The following is a 21,635-nucleotide window of genomic DNA, read 5'->3' on the forward strand; positions in this document are numbered from 1 at the left end:
GCGTAGCAATTTTTGATGTGGTGACTTGGGTTCTTTGTACATAGACCTCTACCTGGCCATGAGACCCAGTGCATTATAAAAGTGCCGTTTCTTTCGACTGTCCTTAGTCCCCGTAGAAGTTCTGATTGTCCATAAATCCTACTTAAGGAATAGAAAGGCGGATTTTTGGCTGGGACCATGTGAAGCAAAGACGTCAATTTCTGTAGCTGTGAGCAACCCAGATTTAGAAGCCTTGGATTTCAAATTTAGCTTATATATCACAATCATTCAGCTTTCTAGCACATACGACCATACCCACTGGAATATACGGGATCCCGTCCGCTCTCCCCTAGTCAAACCAGTGAGGGCCGAACTAGTACTCAGGTGGGTGACCACTGGGGAATCCTCGGTGTTGTATGTTTTTGTATTTTTGCTCCACTACCCCTTCATTTGCTCGTGTAAGTAAGTTTAGATGCTAATGTCTTCCCTCTGGTTGAGATAAGTGGCAAATAGTGAGCACAATGAAAGTTGCCATCCGTTGGACGGAATGGATGGTGATAGTCAAGCCCAGCATATTTTCAGCGCCTTTATATTTTGGTCAGATATGCTCCGCGTTCTATGTTTGGTTGTGACATAATTCTTTTTCGTTCCCCTCTTTTCTTTATGTTCCCTGTAGTGCCCCTGAAGCTACCTATGTAGCTTGCTAACGGAGTTGGGAAATCCTTCTTTCCACAGATCACAATCTCCACCACGCGAACCTTACAAAGGCTCCAAGGCTCCGATGGAATCCAGAAACGGCCGTATGATTCGCGTGCTACTCCAAAGATTGTGTAGACGGTAACACTTGCCAAGCCGTAATCAATCTGTTGGCATTGATAAATTTCGTAAATGGAATTCCTAGGCTGGTATCAGCTTCAAGTCCTGGTCCAGCTTTCGGTAATGCTACGTACTCACTCAAGAGAAAATTGACAAGGGTCTAATGGCTACACATATTCGAGGGCAATGACCAAACAACAACCACTAGCAAAGTGTAGCTGTACCGCTGCAGTCTGCATGGCCTGGAACTTACTATGCTGCTTGTTCTCAGAGATACGAGACAACTTACATATTATGGAGGGCACCTCCCAAGAAACAAGATATTGTCGATCCCGAACTGTCGGGGGTCGTGTCTTTGTCCTGTGTATCTTGATCTCAAGATAATGTTGGGCCTGCTGGTATTGGCACCGGTGCTCCAATTTCTGGCGATACCTTGCCAGAGTAAAGCTCTTCGGGCAGCATTTAAAAGGTCTAGGGCTAGGAGAAAGAGGGCCATGCTTTCGAAAATCGAGGGAGAACTTGTCGTCATCCATGCCATGATATACAGCACGCGTCTTGGAGTCTTATTCTTATTTGGGCATGAAGAGTGTAAACCTGGGGAGCTGATATCGTCCAGCACGCTTATGGTATCCCGTTAAATAAAAAAGAAGTCTTTGACCTAGTCTGATGGCCCTAGTATGTTGACTGTGCTGTAGGGTGTCAACTATTTGATCCAATGATACGGCAGTAAAAGAAGGTGTTCAGACTGTAGATTTCGCAAGGGTTTAAAGGGGTAATCCAAACCACAAGCTCAATATCTCCCGTGGGTTCTTCTTCAAAACACCACCTTACAGGTAATGCCCCACAGATAATGTTATATGTTCGAACCTGCCATCATATGTTGTGTTTATGTTTTTGACAGCTGCAGATTTGATTTACAGCGCGAAATGCTTGCGCGTTTTCACGTTGGTGCGCATGTCAATTCGTTGCGCACGAGCAGGTGGTGGCGTATCCCTTGGGATCATTTTGTGTGGTAGTGCGCAACCTTTATGATGACAGCGGGAGGTAAAAGTTAGACCAGCTCCGCGTCCACCACACTCAACGGGGTCAAATTTCAAATCATAACCCAAATAAACAATCATCCGAACGGTGCATTCAGGAGTTCCGACGATGGAGAAAAAAGGGTTCGGGGAATCATTGCAGCTTGTTCACCATATTTCAACGGCGGAGATGCATCATAGCGCCATCCCATGCCCAAGGGGTCATGTTTATTACCGTTGAAATCATCGAAAAGGGGTGCTTTGACTCTTTGCAGCCATGGAACTCCGCGCAGATCGTCTACCTAAAGTGTGCAGTAATATTTCTAGGGAAAAAAAAAGAAAAAAAAAGAAAAAAAAAGAAAAAAAAAGAAAAAAAAAGAAAAAAAAAGAAAAAAAAAGAAAAAAAAAGAAAAAAAAAGAAAAAAAAAGAAAAAAAAAAAAAAAAAAGCTGACCTGGCCATCAAGGGTCGACTTGCTGACGACTGCCCGCTTCGGGCCGCGTAGTCTGGGCGGGCGAGTAGTGATTCTTTTGGAGAAGATTGGTGACTCGGGAAATAACGCACTTTATCAAGGTAACTGTTGCAGTGTTGCAATATGGCCAAAAGCTAACGAAAGTCATCGACTCAACTTTAGCCAACTTATTCGTCCAAGTGCAGCATTCGTTGACGGCCGACCCCGCCTTTGGTGGAAGATCCCTGTACATTTGCAGTAGCCAGTCGCGACGTCCACGACGATCTCCCGCGTGTAAACAGACCGTAGCTATTCATTTGCGATCCAATTGCCCCAAAAACATCCGTCACCACGATTCATCATCCTAAATTAAAATTTGCCTCGAAATGGAAGCTTACGAGTAAGACTGATAAACGACAGGTAAACGGTTTTAAGACGAGTTAATCAGGTATTATGATGAGCTGCTCGGTATTTATTAATCTGTAGCTCCGCTGCCAGGCCCTTAGGTACCTTGTCGAAGGAGCCTGTTTTTCCTGGACTTCCCACACTCTTGTCCGAACCAAGGTCTTTTTTTATTTACCTAGGTAGCCGCCAAAAGTCATTGTTGTCGTGGCTTGGGTATCTGAATCACCCATTGAGCAGATCAGGAATCCCGAGCTTCCTTTCTGGCTGACAAGGGTGCGGCAAAGGCAACGAACGGCAACACAGCCATGGAGGCCACCAAAGAAGATCTAGAGCAACAAAGACTCTTGCCGGATTGTGAAGACCAGAAGGCACCAATCGAAAATGAGGCCACACCCAGTTCAAGCTCGCGTCGGAGACGACCGCCGCTGGTACCTCTTTTGCTGGTAATAGGGATATTCTCTTTATTACTGCTACCGACAAGAACTACTGTCGGATGTCACAAGCTGCCTGCAGCTGCAGTATCTACATACAATTCAACTGCATCACCACCGGACCACTCCCAGTCCAGTGTCTCGTTGGTTCCCGATATATGGGCACAAAACACGGTGCCAAAAGGCAAGGAGTCGCCTTCGTCGTCTTCACATATGGGGCGGGTAATTTCAGCTATTCGCAATGCTGCTTCAAACGCCCTCCACAAACGCCAACTTGGGATTCCAGGCCTCCCCGGGATTCCAGGGCTCACAACCCCGCGGCGGCCAGTGCTGCAATGCTTTGAGGTTTCCCAGCCGGTCCTCACTCCGGCGAATAGTACGCGAGCCGGCGGTGCGCCGTGCTCAGCTCTGCTCATGGAACACGTCTTTGCCTTCAGCTACGGCAAACCTTTTGTTGGAAACTACACGCCGCCCAACTGTGACTTCAACCGGGTAGTCATGAATTTCAGCGTGGTGTCGGCAGGGAGACAGTTCGACCGCCTTGCGCTTATGTACTTGGGTGACACAGAAGTCTGGCGGACATCGACGGCTGAGCCCACAGCCTCTCCAGGAATTCACTGGGAGTACCACAGGGATATGACGCAGTACCTATCTCTCTGGAAGAAGCCGCAGACGGTTATATTTGACCTAGGAAACCTGGTCAATGCCAACTATACAGCCTCCTTCAACACTACCTTGACGGCCACTTTCTTCAAGGATGACGTTAAGACGGCCACCGCCCCGCCTGCCGACGTGATCATCCCGATCACCGCACTCAACTATAGTAGGAATGAGGGTACGCCACTCAGCGTCTTCCTTCTTCCGGGAATGAATGCCAGCACCACTGTCAAGTCGTTCCCTCGCAATGCCAATCGTGCCGTGCTGGCGATCCAAGCCAACGGCCAGGCGGCGGAGGAGTTTTGGTGGTCGAACCTCCTACAGAGTGACGTGGCTACCTTCAACGCCACCAACGGCATGGCCCCGGGCATGAGCCCCTTCCGCGAGGTCGCCGCCATGATCGACGGGAAGCTTGCCGGCTTTCAATGGCCATTCCCTGTCATATTCACCGGAGGAGTGGTTCCAACACTTCACCGGCCAGTGGTTGGGCTACAAGCTTTTAACCTTCGCGAGCACGAGATTGACATTACGCCGTGGCTCCCACTCTTATGCGACGGAAATCCCCATACCTTTTCGTTTGACGTAAGAGGACTACTGGATGACAATGGTAAAAGCGGCACGTTGTCCAACAACATTACCAGCAGTGTAAGTGCGCCATACTTGGAATTGCCCTTGTCGATAGCGTCTACACTAGATTGAAGATTACTGACTGGCATTTAATTCTAGTGGTATATCACCGGAAAAGTCTTTGTCTGGCTGGATGATGAGGGTTCCATCACCACAGGGAGCACCCCCGAGATCCAAGGCGTGGATCCCTCGATCGACATTTCGCAACACGCCATAACCCGGGACCAGCGAGGTCGAAACCAGACTTTGACGTACAACGTCGCTGTCAAGCGTGATTTTACCGTAAAGGCAAGGGTCAAGACGCAAAAGTCGAGCTTTGAATCCGCCTGGAGACAGCGCCTATCCTACGACAACAAGAACAACGTCACAAACTACGGCCAGGATCAAGTCACAAGATTTGGCGTCCTTGGATCCGACACTGCCTTTTCCGACCAGAAAACAATCTACGGCCAGGATTACAACTATCCACTGGCCGTCGACATGCGGATCCAAAACTCTCCGCAGACGGGCACCATGACGCTGAGCGCCGGCATGAACCAGGGCATGACGTTCCAGATCGCCGGCAGGTCCGTTTTCCCGGATGGGCTCGAGGCTTTTGCGGGGACGCGGAACGACAAGAACTTTACCGCAAGCATCCTCTCGACTTTCCGCGAAGGGTCGGCCACTTTCCAGCAGACCATCATCCCGGGCCGACCATCCACCTCCACCGGCTCCGGGAACATCAGGCAAGAATTTTCGTTTGGGGGTAATTTTGAACGGTACCCAGAAATATTCAACGCAACGGCGGGTATCGGTTCGCAGCCGGACGTGATGCTGTACTACCGGAACCTGACCGTCGCCAACAACGCTGTCACGCGTGATCGTGAGACGATTGCCGGTAGGAGGAACAACGAGGTCTCGTCTGCTACTGCTACTGCCCCGTCGGTGGATAGGAACGTCGTGTCTGAGCCTGCGCCGGATCAGGTCTATTTCGATGCTGCGTCGTCCAGGGATGACTTTGCCGCGCCGAGGTTCCCGACCGCTGCGAAGTTTGGTGTAGGATATGGGCCGTTCATGGAAAGGCGGTGGCAGTAGTGGACATGAGGGTAATGGACCTACAGTGGAAGAGGTCAAGGTCAACGAAACTTTGAGGTAATAATCGGAGGTGGATATGGCCAGGCAACTCGTTCAGGTCGGTAGGGAGGGTGTAACATTATACTATGGGAGTTGAGGGACATGGTCAGTCCGAAGCGATCGAAGCGTCAAAGACCTTTTTACTATATAGACTTTTGTTTATGAGATTAAAAACATAGAAATAATCATGTATTATCACACTGCCCATACCCCAGTGCGTAGCTGGGTTTGACCAACATACTACTCCTGCATGATTTTCCGTCCATACACTGAAGCAAGCGAAACAAGGCACGGCGCGACGCTCTTTACGGCCGAAGGAGATTTATCCTTGACTACCGCTGCTATCAGGTGTCACACGTTGCTCTTTCTTCTTCGGTCATCCCCAGTAACCAAGCCAGGCAGCAGCGGTTGGCACGTGCATCCAGTCCTAACATTAAACCCTCTTTCATTCCAGCCTGCCCAAGACGTGATGTCCACAACTGCAACTTGGATTAGTTCTAGAAACATCGAAAACCATCAACATCACGGCTTTTCTTCCAATCCACCTCATTGCAACAAAGTGCAATGGCCAGCGCTGGGCAGGTCCACTTGCCGCCCGAGATTTTGGACCATGTACGAAGACGATCGCAGTTTCATTAGCAATGTCGTTTTGGATGATTGGGGCCAGCAGGGGAGCTAACGTTTACACAACACAAAAAACAGATATTCAAGCAATTCATTGAAACTATTCCAAGAAAATGTCCCACAGGCCTCATTTTGAGCACCTACGGATGTCCTGTCTCGTGGAATAGCCTGAAGAATTGCAATTACAAAGCATTGAGCAATGAAAATGACACTTCGAGGCCGACATCCTTCACCCGAACTTGGTTTGTCACCGGCGGAGCAACAGACCTACTAAGCCTTCGTTTGATGTGTAGAACATGGAACGTCTTGGCTTCGGAAATTTACTTTTCACATCGCAAAATCAGGATAGGCCTTCAAAGTATATGGCGCCCGCATCTTTCAGGGACCAAGTCGAAATTACAAAAGACGGTCGATCTGTATCGCGGCACCAATGACAACATGGCCACGAACTGCAATGTGCGCCACCTAGTTCTGAACCTCGAGAAGTTTCCCACTTCTGCTCTGATCTACGACACCAAGCAAGATCCCACAGGCAGAAATGGGGCTACTGGCCGTGTCGACTTGCTGCAAAGGTACCCGGGGAAAAAGGGGGACAAGCTCAGCCTCTCTCCGCAAAACTTTGACAAAACCGTGGCTTTGATAGCCCTTTCGGTATCGTCGGTTCTTTGTTCTTCGCTCAGAGGAATCCGAAGCCTCCAAATCTCTCTGCCTTGGCTCTCATCGGGCATGGTCAATAATCAGGCTGTAGCAAGCTATTTGCATCCACCATATCTTGACACTATCATGCAAGCTATTCTATTTGGCTTGGGAGGGCCGGCCTTTGCAAGAAACTTGGTCGATTTGCAGCTCACCCTCCCAACCACGACGAACATTGGAGATGCGCTTTCAACATTGGCAGAAGGCAGCCCCGATGCCTTGAAACGCATGCAGCACTTATATGTGTCTGTTGGGGATTTTTCGAACACCAGATTAACTGGGGGAAACCGGAATATTCCTAGCAACCTGCAAGCGCGGTCTCCGAACCATGAACACCAGGATAAAGTTTGGGAGCAGTTGGTAAAGTTTCCCAACCTCGAATCTCTCAAGTTCAGCGCTTCAGATTGTCTGGACTTTTGCCGGCTATCAAACCGGCTTGCAGCTGCTCCCGAGGGCTCCTTCACGAAATTGCGCGTCCTGCATCTTTCAAAAGTTCTCGTAACCTTTTCCGCCCTAACTCGACTACTGATACCCAGTCGAATCCGACGCGTATCTTTGTCAACACTTGTCATGCGATGCCATTCGTCTGCACCCCATAGCGACGAGCCTGATACATGGGGCGACGTGTTTTCCTACATGAGGCGGTATTGTCGGGCCTTGGAGGTTGTCTATGTTGAAGATTTGTATTATTCGCGAATGCACCCGCGATGTTTACGCCCCTGGTATTTTGCCAAAGAGGTTCCAATATGGTCGGCATGTCTTGATTCCACTAGGGTCTTGGAAGCCCGTTACGGAGACTCTGTGGTACCATTCACGGACGATCATGCATCGTTCAGTTTGCTAGTGGATTGTCTTGCAAATCGTCTTGGAGGACATGATTTCGATTATGAGTGGCCAAGTCGAATTGTAAGGAATCGTGAATATGATGTCGATGAGCTGCCTACCTTTGATATGGATGAGAAGCTTGGAATGGAGGATGAGGCTGCTTTAGAGAAGGGAATGTTTGATATGGGCAAATTGAGGATGTGGCCAAGAAGTGAGTTTGAGATTTCGAGGCGGAAGAAAGTGTGGCCGGTGGAGGATGAGAGCCAAGAGGAGGGCGAAGAGGGCGAAGAGGGCGAAGAAGTAGGGGAAAGCAACGTTGCGGATATACACATTGTGGATATACACATTGTGGAAGATCAGCATGTGGATGCGGATGGCTAGGACTGTCTTTCTTTGCTACCTACACAAATTGGTCGTTACAGTTGCTATTTGAGGCAGTCGGCCCGCACATGGGCGAAGTTACCCCTTTGGCGCCCATCACCTGTTTACCTCAACCCTGAATGCTCTCTCGATCACAAGAGGCAGCGACACGAACAATGACATAATCATACAGTCGCTTGGAGACCAAAGTTACTGCCCTTGCCCCCCTTTTTTAGGTCCCACTTTGACCAGCGAGATCCTGATTGCTTACAAAAACCACCAGAACAGCGGCATATCTACGTGCGACATGGAACAATTAGCACAAAGCAAAAAAAAACGGCCCCAGGCAGAAGACAAAAGCCGGGAGACACTCACGCCGCAGTGGCCGCAAAGACCTCTGGCCGCCTGGCGTTGGTGATGACGCCCAGGCTCAGGGCGAAGAAGGCGGCAAAGACGGCGATCATGATGAACTTGATCTTGAGGTCGGCCACAAAGTACAGCCCCACGATGGACCCGACGAGCAGCGCGACCGCCACCAGCGTGCTGATGATGTTGGCCCATCTCGCGAGGGACTTTTCGCGGAAGCGGGCGATGTTGCCCGCGTCGTTGGCAGAGGTGACGCTCTGTGTTCGGCGTCGTTAATAGGCAGATCGAGGGCAAGGCAGCAGCTGGATCGATAGGAAAAGCGGGAGAGTGAACTTGCACTAGCTGGCCATAACCACCGCAGCAGCTCGGACAAGGAGTCGTGGTTTTCTGTCTTCTTGAGCGCGACCAGGTCCTGCTTGTCATCCAGGAACCGGCTAGACAATCCTTTTAAATTGTTTGAAGATTCTAGCCAGCCTCTGTAGGCACCCAGGACCCGTCTACTTGGCCCACTGAAATTGGCAATGCGGCTTTGCAGGTCGAGTGCTTCATCTGCTCGCCAGAACCACTCGTCGCACGCATCAGCTTGGAAATTGCGCAGGTAGACCTCGAAACGAACTGGAGAATTTGTCCCCATCAACTTACGATACTCTTTTATCGTCTTTTGCAACTCCTCATGTAAGTCTATCTGCTTCTTCATCTTTTCCCTAGCTTCAATGTGGACTTTTGAGTCCTCGCTCTTCGCTACGAGCATTTCCCAGTTGCGCAAGACCTGCAGCATATCCATGCTGCCGGCTGCACCATCAATTTTGTTTATTCGCTCCTCGAGCGCCAGCATACGGGCCTGCAAGTATAGCAGGTTCCGGGCGGCCAGCCGGTCAAACTTGCGAAACACAAAGGCCTCGCCGTCGTCGTCGGCTGCGATCCATCTGGAGACCGCCTGGAAGCCAACTTCTGTCATTATTGCCTCTGTCGCCGTCGCTTGTGTCTCTATCGATGCGTCCATGGTGACTTGTTTGGGGTTTTGGAACGAGGCAGTGCTGATAGGATGACAGGCGTGATTTACCGCCCGCAAAAAAAAAAATTAGCATGACGTGACCTTGGCGAAGCCGACCAATCGTGAGATTCCCGACCAGCCCCCTGATAGGTAAGATATGGAGGCTCAGAGGTACCCGTAGGCAAGAGCTGAAGTGAAAAACTATTACCACTCTGATGTCCTGGCTGAGCTTTCTCGTCCTTCCCCGCTTCCAATCGTTCTTTTCTGGTCATCGTCGCAACCTCCGACTAATTGCAATACCCTCTGCCAGCGCATAGCTATCTTTTAATCCATTCATACGCTCGAATGGAATTGAATCGAATCTAGTATTCAAAAACATGGCATGGCCAGAGCCTGCTCTGGCCACAAGGAGCCTTGAATTTAGCCACACGGGGCAGTGGATCCCCGACTATCTCCCGCCCAGAGAATCCAGCTGTGCAGCCAGCATAGAATTCGACTTGGATTACAGGCGTGCCTCGAGGCCCAAATCGCCCAACAGTCTGCCATCGCCAAACGGACCAACACCCTCGCTCAATGGCGAAATTCCCCAGAGGCGCAGAGGCCTGGGCGGCGAGAGCGAAAACAGGTCCCAAGCCCGCAGGCTTGTCAGGCAGCCAGAGACTCGCCCTATAGGCCAGGAGCAGCTGGTTGCTGAAGTCAAAGGCATCTACGCCGGGTGGGTTTTGAACTTGGCTACTCTTTTCTGTGAACATCTTTTCTGTGGATCTCTGTCGGTGGGCAGGATCATTTGATGTAATTCTTTTTAAGCAAGTGGAGATTCTCCCTGGTCCAACCTCGTCGTACTGATTGATGGGAGTGCGTCAAACTAGGCTCGTCATGGTCGAGAACAAATGCATAGAGGTCGACAACGCACAGAGCTCGCTCTACAACGACTCTGCTTCCCCAAAGCTGACCAACGACCAGTGGCAGGCTCTTATTGCCCTACACCGCACGTTGCTACACGAGCACCACGACTTTTTCCTGGCCTCGCAGCATCCATCGGCAAGCCCTGCGCTACGAAGACTTGCCTCCAAATACGCATTGCCGGCGCGCATGTGGCGTCACGGGATCCACAGCTTCTTGGAGCTGCTGAGGCACCGACTGCCACCTTCTCTAGAATACATGCTGACCTTTATCTACTTCTTCTATAGCATGATGTCTCTGCTATATGAGACCATGCCTACTTTCGAGTATTCCTGGATCGAGCGCCCGGGTGACATTTCTCGTTACAGGTCAGTCATCCAACGGCACGGGAGCGTGTCATAAATCTGAATTCTACCCTCGAACCCCATACATTTTCGGTGCCAGCCAGATTTCTGAACAGATGGTACTTCATGACGTCTATCGAAGATGCTGATATGCGCGATCCTGTAATATGGAATCCTTTTTTCGCTATATAGGTCCTCAATGGCTGGGCTTGAGGCCCCCACCAACGGGACCCTGGATCATGACTTTAACATACCGGTCGAGAAGTGTCAGGACACTGTATCAAAGCAGGCAGCACAGCTAGCTTCAAAGCTTCTGCAGCCTCAGCTCAAAGCCACGGCGGCTCCTGGCTTTCAGTCATTGGGTTCTGGAGTTTGTTCCGTCCTGGGTTTAGCAGATGGACATCCTATAGCAGCAGTCGCGGATACGGGTGCCGCGGGTTGCTTCATCTCCTCTGCCTATGTCAAGGAACTTGGTGCAGTGATGACCTCCAATGAAAGTAAGCCCGTCAAGCTGGCTTCTGGCAAGACGGTAAAATCCATCGGGAGTGTGGACTTGAAGTGGCTGTTCAACGGCGAGTCCGTCGTGCACTCCATCGTCTGCCACGTGGTCGAAAACCTCGCCCACCCCTTGTCCCTTGGGAGGGCTTTCCTCGAAGCTACGAGTACGCTCACGACTCACAACCGGATCATTCGCGGTGCGCGCAAGATTACGAACAAGCTTTTCCGGCTTCACTTGCTCGGCGAAGGACTCGGCAAGATAGGGGGATACCTGGACGGAATACCCACTCTCGGACTTCCAGACACGGGGTCTGACATCATGGCGATTTCCACGGCGCTGGCAAAGCGACGTGGATGGATCATAGACAGCAGTCCGGCACACCGCGTTCAAGTCCAGTTCGCCGACGGCTCGACAGTCTTTACCCGTGGTCTCGTCTCGGGGCTCGACTGGGATTTTGGGAACGGAGAACAGCCGGTCAACTGCGACTTTTACGTCATTGATGATTTACCTGTCGATGCGGTTCTCAGCAGCGACTTTGTCCTTGAGTTGGATCTCTTCTCCAGCAAGTACAAGGCGTTTTTTGTACAGCCGAATCCCTGGCACCAAGATGACGACGGCGCACTGTTCTGCAACATCCGCTCGTTGAAGCCACTTGGCAAAATACTATCTGAATTTTTCAGAGGCAGTTCTAGCTCGTCGCCGGCACGCCCTGTTGATGACTGTAAGCATACTCATCCCAAGCTGCCCCTCCACTTCCCACTAACAAACCGAAAAACCGATGGGAGTGACGAACTGACAGATTTCCCAACACGCAGTGACGCTGCGCGAGGCCTTCTCGGACGACATGGTCAAGCGCGAGCTAGACCTGCGGGATGAAGTCGATGCTTATTTCTCAAAACTTGCCGAGCCAGAGAGGAGCGAAAGACGGGATGCCGAGGACAAGAGGAGGGCGGAGTGGGATCGGTGGAGGGACTTGCACAACAAGGTTCCGAAGAATGTGGGCAGTCAGTCTGGCGCGAGCTCGTCCCCAGATGGAAGCGGTGGAAGACGAATCAGGGATAGAGGCGGAACACGAGGCAGAACTGGTAGAGGCTCAGGTCCACCAGCATCTCCTCGGCCACCCACAAGACTGACACCCAACCGCACCGACTAGCAGTGATTTTGCCTTTGACTGTGGTCTCTTGTCTGGAAAGGGCAAGACGTTATTCGTACACTCGAATGCGCGGCACCAACATTAACCATGGGGGACTTTTCTACAGCATCTGCCAACTGGCTTCAGTTGGCAATATATCTATTATTTGGATGGAAGATTTGGGATTGCTGGGAAATATGTAAATAGATCTAATTTTAGTGTCCTGTTTGTCCCAAAATTCGAGGGCATATCTTGATTGCACTCGTGATTCATCGCATATTATACAAAAAAAGGGACCTTGGTAAAAGAAAAGAAAAAGGTAGGGTAGGCGCCGCAAAAGACCGTAAAGCGGCAACGCGAGTTGTGGTAGAGCCTGATCCTGTTCACCATCAAATACCACCCGTAAATGCCGACTTCTCTCATCAAAGATGCTTTGTCCAGCTCTGACTGCCGGTGATGAATGGCATATGCTTTGTCTAAGAGGGCTGGTAGTTGCTGTCGAAGCTGTGAAGAGCGAGATGGGGATGCGTTTGTCGACCTGGTTGGCGCCATCGAAACAGCTCAACATGGCGGTGAAAGCATTTGGGAATTAGAGGAATGGTGGTTTGCTCTCAGTTGCTGCAGGCATGCCTCGACAGGCCCGTAAAAAAAAGAAAAGAGGTCCGGCCGGTGATAGGGCCATCGGCAGTGGTGACGTCGCCCAGGAGCTGCTAGCGCGACCCGAGGTGGACTGCATCGCTGATTGGGTGCTGGCCGGACGAGAGGGTGGTCGAAGGGAGCCTGGTCAGGCTGCTGGGGCGTGCTTCCCCGGCTTCTGGATCCGGTTGCACCGGGTGGTTGTGCGAACCGCGAAGACGCCGCCACCCCTTTTCGAGGAGGAACATGAAGCAGGGGACGATGCACATGAGTACGACGCCAACGATCCCAACGATGGCCTGGTGGTCGAGAGCCATTTTCCGCAGCCTTTATGATGTTGTTGATGAGGTGTTTTTTGTGAAGGAGGGCAAATTCAGCGAAGTTAGTAAATTTGGCTCTGGATGACTTGACTTTTGACTCTTTGGAAGTTGACATCGGAAGAGGGAGTTTGGATACTGCATTATTCTTATAATAGCCGGACTCCATCTGGGACTCAAGGTTTTATCGACGGGGGTCGATAAAACCTTGAAAAAAAAACATCCAGGCCTTGTCCATCGTACCGCTACGTTGGTTAAAGGTTTTTTTTTTGGGGGGGTGTGCCAAAGCATCGCGAGCAGCCAATAGACAAAACCGTGAACAAAAACCACACCCGATCGCAGGTGACGTTAGAATGAGTTGGCGGGGGGGGGGGGGGGGGGTGTCGTCACCAAATCCCACGGACAAAACCTTCGCGGCCAAGATTTTGTGGACAAAACCACAGTAGATCCCTTGCGGACAAGGGCAAAAAAAAACCTTTGTTTTCTGTGCGCAGCACATCTGGAGTGGGCCAGCACGATACTGCAAAAGCAAGTGGAAGCTATGCTGCGCCGAGGACCTTGGAGATGTGATAGGTCCTGGGGGGTTTGGCTATGCTCCCATTCTTGTCCAAAACAGGCATGGACTCGTGGCTGAAATGCGCGTGAGCGGTGCACAGCCTGGTTGACAAAACCATGGGGAAAACCGTCGATAAAACCATGGAAAAAAACCGTCGATAAAACCATGGAAAAAAACCGTCGATAAAACCATGGGAAAACCATTGATAGAACCCGCAGAAGCTCTTGTCTGGCGATAGCAGCAGAACGGACTCCACAGAGGAGCCGTAAACTACAGTGCTCTAGCCGCCAAGTCGAACATTCCCTTGATGTATAAAGGACTACTCTTCCAACAAACATACAACTACATTGCCTGTGTACAGCAGTGCTTCGTTCCTGCCTTACAAATCCCAAGTATCCTCCACTCTTTGGTTGCCTTCTATTCGGCCCCTGCATACCTTTTCAAGATTCAACCTTGCTCTCCAAGAGTCCCTCTGTTCGCAAAATAATCTCTTCACTCCATTCAAGTCCATATTGTGGTAGTCTTCTCACCAGCATGGCATCGTCTCGAATCACGTCCCGCCGATGGGAGGAGCTGAAGCCCAAGATTCAAGACCTTGTTCATCGAGGTTGTCCTTTAAAATGCAAAGACGGCAGTCGCCAAACCATCTCTGAAATTTTGCAGCAGGACTTTAAAATCAGCATAACGGTAGCTCAGCTGGAACCAAAGCTGAGGAAATGGGGTGTCGCCAAGAATCTGAAGCTTCACGAATGGAGGGAGATCATGCCCCGTCTTGACGAGTTTGAAGCCAGCGGGACAAGCTACCGAATTCTACTGGCCAACCACAAGATCCCACAATCTGCAGTTCAGGGAGCTAGGAAACGACTCGGGTCTGAAAGCTTGACGGCCGAACAGCGTTCCCAAGAAAGTACGTTTGTTTAACTCCGTTTCCGCTGTTTTATTTTTGAGATCCAAAAAGGCATATTTAGCATTACTAACGAGAGCACCCGCAGCTTTGCACAAATCACAAACCCGTACCATCTCAATCGTTGACAGTAGTGGTCAAGTGCTATGGTCCTCGATCGCAGAGTCACCACAACAGCCACATACGAATGTGGACTTGGGCCAAGACGATGGCATCGATGCTGTCCTGGAAGACGCTACGATGTCTGAGAACCTCACTACGTCCAAGCAGGGGTTTCCAGCAGATTTTCTCTTGCAGACAGCTCTCTCTTGTGAGCTGGAATCGACGGAGAATCAAGTGGTCCGGCGTTCAGCATCTCGCCATGAAGACAACCAGCCATTTCCCCAAGAGAGGCCAGGGACGAGTGGCTTGAATTTCACGTTTGATCCCTGTGTCTATCCAATGCTATCCGGCGCTCTTACCCCTCAACTCACTTTTCCAGTGAGTTTACAAAACCCCATCAATCTTCCTGGTGTTACCGAGTCGGATGCATTCTATGGTCTCCTCGAAAGTTGGTGTTCCCCGACGACTTCCGCACTTCAGAATAGCGTCCAACAACCCCATCAAAGCTTGATCCTGAGGTCAAGTCAAACAGACTTGATTCTGTTGCCAAGTCGTGCCCTGGAAGCAGCGCAAGTATTCCTCCGTCGCATGCTTCGACATGCTGTCACTAGCCATGACGATACAACCTCGCCGGCCGTTACCGCACAGGAAGATCCGGCCCAGCAGCCGCAGGACCCATCCTCGGAGCAGGTTGATGAGCTGTTGGATCGTCTTCTTTCCCTGCTGCCCCGCAAAGACGTTGAGGCGATTCAGAATGACGCTTCGGTAAAAGACGACCCCGGCTCACTGGTGCGTAAGCTTTTGCTGTGCTCAGTAATCAACAACTTTGCTGGGCTGGAGGACATCCCACATTCTGCCGTCCTGGCCATGCTGAAAACAGATCCTCACATGAGATCTGAGTTGTTTGGTCACTTGCAAGTTAGCTCTCCAGCTCTTGCAAAAACTGTCGCCAATACCCTGTTCAGAGCCGCCCTCGAAACTTGCGACGTCGAAGCAGCAGAAGCTATTATCGAGGCCAGCAAGGAAAAGCCATATGCCATTGTGCCGGACAGTATGGTTTATGAATGCAAGCTTGAAAGGGGTCGCAACCATGATTCGCATCAGGCATGCGCGATGGAAATGGCCGTGTGCTCTGGGTCTCTTCTCATGGTTCACACACTGCTGCGGCTCAACGTGGATGTGAACAAGACCTACCAATCATCGTTTCGCTCCCAAAACCAAAGGGGCCCGCTTTGGCTGGCTATTTGTGAAAGCCCTTTGGTGAACATGGAGCTTGTGGAAGTCCTTCTCGATCGTGGAGCCAAATTCAGGCTTGAACACGTTTTGCACGCCATGGAACTTCATGTTCCCAGGCTTCTCGAAACCCTGCTACAGCAAATGCCATCGCAAGAGCATGAAATACTTCTATCTGGGAGAGCTGGGTTTTCGCTGGACCCAGTTGCACACTACAGCAACAGCGATGCAACAACCGTAATTCGGCTTTTTCTAGATAAGTGCGACGAATCCGGTTGCGGCAACTGCAACTACAACTACTCTTACTCTCTAGTCCAAGCCGCCAAGCGCGGAAACATGGAACTTTTTGAGCTTCTGCGGGATCGCCGTAAACTTGATATTACAGGCGGAGTCCTTTCGGCGGCTATCAGAAGTCGTAAGCAATCTTTAATCGAACTCCTGCTCCAAGAGATTGAGCATCGAAAAGACGGTCCTCTCTTGAGTTATATAAATGCCGAAAGGATCGACTACCGACTCAATTGCCCTTGTGCAACTACACCACCCGCAAAGGATCAATACTATTCGCGTATCGAACTTTCAACCACGCCATTGGCCGAGGCCATCCGCGCTCAAGATGACGAGCTTATCCAGGTCCTTGAGAATCTGGGTGCTTACGCTCCAATACTAGAGAGCTCGCCTACAGGCGCCGAACATGTTGAGGCTGCCACATGCGCCGCTGCGGAAGTTGGTAACTTGGTCTTCTTGACAAGATTGCTGGCGGATGCCACTCCACGTTCTATTAAGGCGCTGTGCCCAGCGCTATGTACTGCCATTCGTTGGGGCAACGCCGAAGCCGTCTCAATTATACTTAGTTGGCTGTTTCGGGTGGCTGTATTGGGCGTTAATATATTTGAGGGTTGGGCATGGAGAACCCATGACCCACTGATGGAAGCCTTGCGTGCCAAAGAAGAGCAGCTTGTGTATACTCTTCTCGATCTCGGCATCTTCATTCTTAGGGAATGGGGTTTCAAAGAGGAGAGTTACTTGGAGCTCGCATTCTTGTGGAAAAATGACTCGCTTATAAGAGACATGCTGCTTATGGGGTTTAGATGCTCCAGAGGATACAGGACAACGCCACTTATCGAAGCAGTGCGATCCAAAAATAAAGGTCTGGTCGAATTGCTCCTTGCGCATGGAGCTGATATCGACGGAACTCCGGAGAAATCTCAGATCTCTCCGCTCGGTCAGGCGGTATTGGTGGCGGATCAAGAAATGACTCAGCTACTTCATTTCAACGGCGCAAAGATGACCTCCGAGGAGTTTTTCCAGGCCTTCTCGAGCAGAGGGCCAGTACACGACCTGTTGTTCACAATTTTTTATTCATGTGTTCATTCGGATCCAGAGCTCGGTCCCATCGCGCTGAAAAAGGCTCTGGAGTTGGGGGATTTGGGCATGCTGAAGAAACTTTTGTCAGCGGGGATAAACCCAAATATCCTGACCGAGGATATTTCCGAGTCGGAATATCAGGATGCTGAGTATACTACCCCCCTTGGCTTTGCTGTTCGCCATTCCGTGGACCATAGCCTAATTCGGGCTTTATATGCTCACGGCGCCGATATTAATCTCTGGGCTATGCGTCATGAGGAAAAGTCATGGACTGCACTTTTGCTCGCAATCGAGCAAAGAAACCTAGCGATGATCAACCTGCTACTTGGTCTCGGCGCTGACATTGACCTGCCCGCCAAATTGCTCCTGAGGCGCACACCCTTGCAGGCCGCTTGCGAGATTGGCAGCACAACCATCGTCCGCCTGTTGTTGGGGAAGGGCGCCGATGTCAACGCTCCGCCAGCACGAATGGAAGGGGGATCTGCGCTGCGACTTGCTGCCCAGGGCGGCTTTGTCGGCATAGCAGAGCTACTCTTGTCTCGCGGAGCCAAACTCATCCAAGACCAGCGGTTGGAGGATATGACAGCACTCGAGGCAGCGGCGTACAAGGGCAGGATTCACATGCTGAAGCTTCTATGGAAAGCCGGGAAGGGAGAGTTTTCTGTCGACGAGATTGATAGGGCTACTGCGCATGCCGAAAAGCAGGGGCATCAGGCATGTGCTGATTTGCTCGGGATACTTAGAAGCATGCATGTTTCAGCGGCCAAGGGTTTACAGGAGGCAAGCCACGATCGTGCCTAGTCTATCTAAGCGAGTTCTGTTTAGTTTTGCTTATTTCAAGAGGTATTCCAAAGTAGTCTGCAATTTATCCCCCGATGGTACATAACCAAGGGATGTGTTGTAGGGCTAGATGTGTACCAGCCCTGCGGGGTTTTGCACCGAACCATCAAGAGGATCTAGCCCATGGTTGGCGATAATCTGGCTGTTCGGCTAGAGAGCAACTTTCCGTGAATGAGGCATTCCTGGCCGGGGGGGAAGCGGCTTCTTGGCGACGGCCTTGTTGAGCCTGGAGGACTTTGTTTTTTTTTTGGAATCCTCGGACGTCTTGCCGCCATTTCATGAAGATCTGGCCGACAGATGAGCCACGTGATGGCTACTACCGGTCAGGTCGTTGTGCCTGATCTGCAGAGAGGTGTAGACGGGGGATGGTCGGACGGCAGCCGAGGCCGCATGGATTTGCACCGGCAATCACAAATTCCAGAACCCATAAACGATAAAGCAAAACTAGCTCGAAGCCGGATGCCAATTGCAAACCTGCCTACCTATCTGTAAATGGGACTTGCAGAATGTATCCTTCTTATTAGTTCTAGATTTTTTTTCTTCTTTTTGCGGTTCGCGAAAGGTTTGGCTGCGGAGAACCCGTCGTAAAGAATTTTTATAGTGGATCATAGGGGGTTTACAGGGGATGCAGAAAAAGCAAGAAAAACACCAATGGAAGCAATACACTTTTCCACCATGTGCTAATAAATGCCAGTATCTATTATCAGGCGATTTTTACGAGTTTTGAGCATCTTGTTTGGTCTCGTGGGGTGGCCTTTGGAAGAGAGCCAGAGTTGGTGTGATTTGCAGAGCTCACGCAATCTTGGCAAACTACGCTGTAGGTAGAGATTCCGTCAAGGAGCGCACGGATAGGATGTTTTTGGAGACAGGATGAAGACGCTAGCGCCCCCGTGGCCTGGCTTGGACGTAATCAAGCGCAAAGTGCCCGCACAGGCCGGCGTCTCCTTTTGTCACGTTTCTAGGCCCGGATGTGGGCTCCGTTCATCAGCCCTGTTGGGCGCGATGCTACATAACGAACAGCCCCCAAGTAGTAAGCTTTTTTTTATGGACACCTCGGCATGGAGCTTGTCGGCTGTTGGTGCTACCAAATATGCCTTCCCTGTGGGCGTCCGCCTTGATAGCTTGGCACATTTTCCTGGGTGTAAGCTGCAGCCAAAAGCCAAAGAAACAAGGATGTGATTACGTAGAGGTAGCACTTGGGCCAGAAGACATATCTTTGGTTGGAATCACGGGGCAGTAGTCGCACTAAGCAGGCGTATCCCGTTTTTGGCTCAAAATTAACGTATGAGTACCCGATTCATGACATGGGCGGTGATGTCCGGATCTTCATGCGACGAAAAAGATGGCAGGCAGACCTGAACCCCGGACTCCATGACATGCAAGGCGCAAGAACCGCAAAGCTTCGAGTGTGCAAGGCAGCCAGCCCCTGGCACCTCTGGCTGTGCGATTTGCATTTACGAGACAATTACAATAGCAATATCGGCGGTTTGCAATTCTGACTCGAAATAACAATAGAATCATCACTTGGACTACCAAGGACATGACTTGCACAACATACGTAATACGCACTATTATACAACTTTGTTTCGAACCAAAATAAAATGCTTGTATAAATAGGTACTTTATAATGATTCAACAAGAAGGAATGATGCTTAAAGGTTACTTCCGACTTTGACTTTAGGTCTGCTATCAAAACCAACTTGATCCACCGACTTTAATCTTCATTTCGGGTCTTTACCTTCGCAGCGTTTATAGTTTCTTTGAACCCCGTCAAGAAGACGACTAATCCACCCACTTTACCAACATTTGTTTCCAAAAAAAAAAAAAAAAAAAAAAAAGGTCGCCATCAGCCGGTTCCTCGCCTGCTCAATCTTTAGTCTTTACCACGGCCGCATTGGCTATTGTAAAACCCATGCCGCCTTCCCAGTGATTCTTTATACTGTGCAACGCGTGTCATCGTCATACTTTTTCAAAGTGGTTACAGTTTACGAGAATGGGACAAGTATACGCTTTGAATACTTGACCTATTAAACCGAATGTGGCATAAAGGGGAGCTAGGCGAGCAGTTAAAAAGGCATGTTTCATCTCAGAATATAATAAGCAAAGGTATAGCAAAACTTAAAAGTAAATATTATAATGACATGCAATGTACTGTGGCGTCTCCTAGCCCTCAAAAATGCCAAGTCCAAGGATGGTTTTCTTTGTTAACCTATTCAATCTTTTCACATATTATGATGCTATTATGATGTTTACATCATTGAGACAGCACCCCCTTTACTATGCTAGTGTGATCTTGGCTCTTTGTCGTAGTAGGGTCGTTAACCATGGTTGATGCGGACCTTGTAAGTCTACTTGGTCAACGATGAAGCTGTTTCGAGAAATAGCGTCCCCTTCTGCCCATATTTTGCAAGACCAGATTTCGAATATGAAGAATTTCAACCAAGTTCACTTCAGCAACGACGCCTCCATACATGTTGGAAGGAGCGTCCCCTGGCATTTGAAAGTAGATTTGTTTTGATCGAGTCTGCTTTTTCAACCACAAGTCCTCATCACATTCAAATACTCTTTGCCGTCCATGAGCATTTATCCCTGTGGCTGCCTTTTATGTCTTGGGCGGCTACATTCACCAACGGCGGCGAACGCCATCATTTTCCCAACGGTCAAAAGCCTGAACTGTACACGTTTTACGGTAAGAGTGGGGAAGTGAAATTCAAATAAAAAGTCAGAAGAGGAAACAGATTTTGTTTGGATAAACCTTGCAATAGTAATTATATTATTTTTCACAAGATCTCTTTTCTTTTGTACATCAAGTCATACAACTCCTAGTCTCATATCGTAACACTTTTTCTTACAAATGGCCCTCAGCGCTTCTTGTCCATGTCGATAAGGTGCTGGTGTGGCTGGTTCGCCTCGTCGTGGACCTCCTTGACGTCCTCCAGCAGGTTGCTGACCGCCTGGCTCATCTCCTGGTAGGTCCTGCTGACGCCGCTCAGCCCCCAGTGGTGCGTGAGGCGGCTGCCGTAGTGGTTCCGGATCAGGAGGAGCTGGTTGCGAAAGGCTCTCGCCATCTTCTCGACGCCCGGACTGCCCGTCCTTTCCAGTGCCGCTATGTAGTTTTCGAGCGACCTGACCTGCATGGCTGTGCCTTCTTTGCTCAAGTTGTACTTTTTTTTATTTTTGTCTAGAATCAGCAAAAGATTTATTTGATATTGTTGAAAGAAAAAAAAAAAAGAAAAAAGAAAGAAAGTAATCAGCTTACATGAAAGGTTTTTCTCGCCATCCATTGATCGTATATTTTATTAACTATCGTGAGTACTGTGCCGGTGAGGAGATCAGCCAGTGCAATCTTGTCCTTTGGTTCCAAACCCATGAGACCTCCCGAAATTCCCTGGTACGGCCCCTCTCTAGGTATCGGCAGGGGTGCGGGCTTTGGTATAGGTTT

At 50.1% G+C, this 21,635-nt stretch overlaps 9 protein-coding genes and 1 non-coding gene across 10 annotated transcripts; 8 read left to right on the top strand and 2 right to left on the bottom strand.

Moving 5' to 3' along the window:
* The first annotated feature begins 284 nt into the window (after positions 1–284).
* MGG_20352 lies at positions 285–400 on the top strand. The gene has a single exon (XR_001729807.1). It is a non-coding gene; the product is annotated as a 5S ribosomal RNA (ribosomal RNA).
* A 1,638-nt stretch (positions 401–2,038) lies between these two features.
* Positions 2,039–2,688, top strand: MGG_17364 (uncharacterized protein; the record flags this gene model as incomplete). The annotated part of the gene is made up of 4 exons (XM_003718138.1): positions 2,039–2,121; positions 2,319–2,386; positions 2,448–2,511; positions 2,685–2,688. 4 exons carry the CDS (start codon positions 2,039–2,041, stop codon positions 2,686–2,688), a joined length of 219 nt encoding a protein of 72 aa, XP_003718186.1.
* A 286-nt stretch (positions 2,689–2,974) lies between these two features.
* Positions 2,975–5,458, top strand: MGG_00799 (peptide-N4-(N-acetyl-beta-glucosaminyl)asparagine amidase A; the record flags this gene model as incomplete). Its single annotated transcript, XM_003718139.1, has 2 exons — positions 2,975–4,402; positions 4,484–5,458. The coding sequence occupies 2 exons, from the start codon at positions 2,975–2,977 to the stop codon at positions 5,456–5,458; spliced, it is 2,403 nt and encodes an 800-aa protein (XP_003718187.1).
* A 513-nt stretch (positions 5,459–5,971) lies between these two features.
* MGG_00798 (uncharacterized protein) lies at positions 5,972–8,280 on the top strand. The gene is made up of 2 exons (XM_003718140.1): positions 5,972–6,109; positions 6,200–8,280. The coding sequence occupies exons 1-2, from the start codon at positions 6,062–6,064 to the stop codon at positions 8,021–8,023; spliced, it is 1,872 nt and encodes a 623-aa protein (XP_003718188.1). The 5' UTR covers positions 5,972–6,061; the 3' UTR covers positions 8,024–8,280.
* Positions 8,007–9,499, bottom strand: MGG_00797 (uncharacterized protein). Its single transcript, XM_003718141.1, has 4 exons — positions 9,011–9,499; positions 8,706–8,917; positions 8,378–8,625; positions 8,007–8,298 (listed from the first exon to the last, which is right to left on the bottom strand). The coding sequence occupies exons 1-4, from the start codon at positions 9,369–9,371 to the stop codon at positions 8,235–8,237; spliced, it is 885 nt and encodes a 294-aa protein (XP_003718189.1). The 5' UTR covers positions 9,372–9,499; the 3' UTR covers positions 8,007–8,234.
* Positions 9,500–9,636: 137 nt separating this feature from the next.
* MGG_17365 (uncharacterized protein) lies at positions 9,637–12,501 on the top strand. The gene is made up of 4 exons (XM_003718142.1): positions 9,637–10,077; positions 10,232–10,633; positions 10,802–11,829; positions 11,924–12,501. The coding sequence occupies exons 1-4, from the start codon at positions 9,740–9,742 to the stop codon at positions 12,259–12,261; spliced, it is 2,106 nt and encodes a 701-aa protein (XP_003718190.1). The 5' UTR covers positions 9,637–9,739; the 3' UTR covers positions 12,262–12,501.
* A 365-nt stretch (positions 12,502–12,866) lies between these two features.
* Positions 12,867–13,211, top strand: MGG_11492 (uncharacterized protein; the record flags this gene model as incomplete). Its single annotated transcript, XM_003718143.1, has 1 exon — positions 12,867–13,211. One exon carries the CDS (start codon positions 12,867–12,869, stop codon positions 13,209–13,211), a length of 345 nt encoding a protein of 114 aa, XP_003718191.1.
* An 860-nt stretch (positions 13,212–14,071) lies between these two features.
* MGG_00795 (uncharacterized protein) lies at positions 14,072–18,468 on the top strand. The gene is made up of 2 exons (XM_003718144.1): positions 14,072–14,656; positions 14,742–18,468. The coding sequence occupies exons 1-2, from the start codon at positions 14,284–14,286 to the stop codon at positions 18,152–18,154; spliced, it is 3,786 nt and encodes a 1,261-aa protein (XP_003718192.1). The 5' UTR covers positions 14,072–14,283; the 3' UTR covers positions 18,155–18,468.
* An 815-nt stretch (positions 18,469–19,283) lies between these two features.
* On the top strand, positions 19,284–19,692 carry MGG_17366 (uncharacterized protein; the record flags this gene model as incomplete). The annotated part of the gene is made up of 2 exons (XM_003718145.1): positions 19,284–19,334; positions 19,387–19,692. The coding sequence occupies 2 exons, from the start codon at positions 19,284–19,286 to the stop codon at positions 19,690–19,692; spliced, it is 357 nt and encodes a 118-aa protein (XP_003718193.1).
* A 1,362-nt stretch (positions 19,693–21,054) lies between these two features.
* MGG_00793 (uncharacterized protein) lies at positions 21,055–21,477 on the bottom strand (the record flags this gene model as incomplete). Its single annotated transcript, XM_003718146.1, has 2 exons — positions 21,055–21,374; positions 21,453–21,477. The coding sequence occupies 2 exons, from the start codon at positions 21,475–21,477 to the stop codon at positions 21,055–21,057; spliced, it is 345 nt and encodes a 114-aa protein (XP_003718194.1).
* Between the last annotated feature and the right edge of the window lie 158 nt (positions 21,478–21,635).

The sequence above is a fragment of the Pyricularia oryzae genome, chromosome 5 (genome assembly GCF_000002495.2).
Source record: "Pyricularia oryzae 70-15 chromosome 5, whole genome shotgun sequence".
Classification (NCBI taxonomy): Eukaryota; Fungi; Ascomycota; class Sordariomycetes; order Magnaporthales; family Pyriculariaceae; genus Pyricularia; species Pyricularia oryzae.

Excerpts from the sequence above, each read along its gene's own strand:
- MGG_00798 (XM_003718140.1), top strand. The coding sequence starts at position 6,062 with ATGGCCAGCGCTGGGCAGGTCCACTTGCCGCCCGAGATTTTGGACCAT. Across the intron at positions 6,110-6,199 it reads CGCCCGAGATTTTGGACCAT|ATATTCAAGCAATTCATTGA; the intron begins GTACGAAGACGA and ends CACAAAAAACAG.
- MGG_00797 (XM_003718141.1), bottom strand. The coding sequence starts at position 9,371 with ATGGACGCATCGATAGAGACACAAGCGACGGCGACAGAGGCAATAATG. Across the intron at positions 8,626-8,705 it reads GGTGGTTATGGCCAGCTAGT|AGCGTCACCTCTGCCAACGA; the intron begins GCAAGTTCACTC and ends CGCCGAACACAG. Across the intron at positions 8,299-8,377 it reads GTCTTTGCGGCCACTGCGGC|ATATGCCGCTGTTCTGGTGG; the intron begins GTGAGTGTCTCC and ends TGTCGCACGTAG.
- MGG_17365 (XM_003718142.1), top strand. The coding sequence starts at position 9,740 with ATGGCATGGCCAGAGCCTGCTCTGGCCACAAGGAGCCTTGAATTTAGC. Across the intron at positions 10,078-10,231 it reads GTCAAAGGCATCTACGCCGG|GCTCGTCATGGTCGAGAACA; the intron begins GTGGGTTTTGAA and ends GCGTCAAACTAG. Across the intron at positions 10,634-10,801 it reads GGTGACATTTCTCGTTACAG|GTCCTCAATGGCTGGGCTTG; the intron begins GTCAGTCATCCA and ends TTCGCTATATAG.
- MGG_00795 (XM_003718144.1), top strand. The coding sequence starts at position 14,284 with ATGGCATCGTCTCGAATCACGTCCCGCCGATGGGAGGAGCTGAAGCCC. Across the intron at positions 14,657-14,741 it reads CGAACAGCGTTCCCAAGAAA|CTTTGCACAAATCACAAACC; the intron begins GTACGTTTGTTT and ends GAGCACCCGCAG.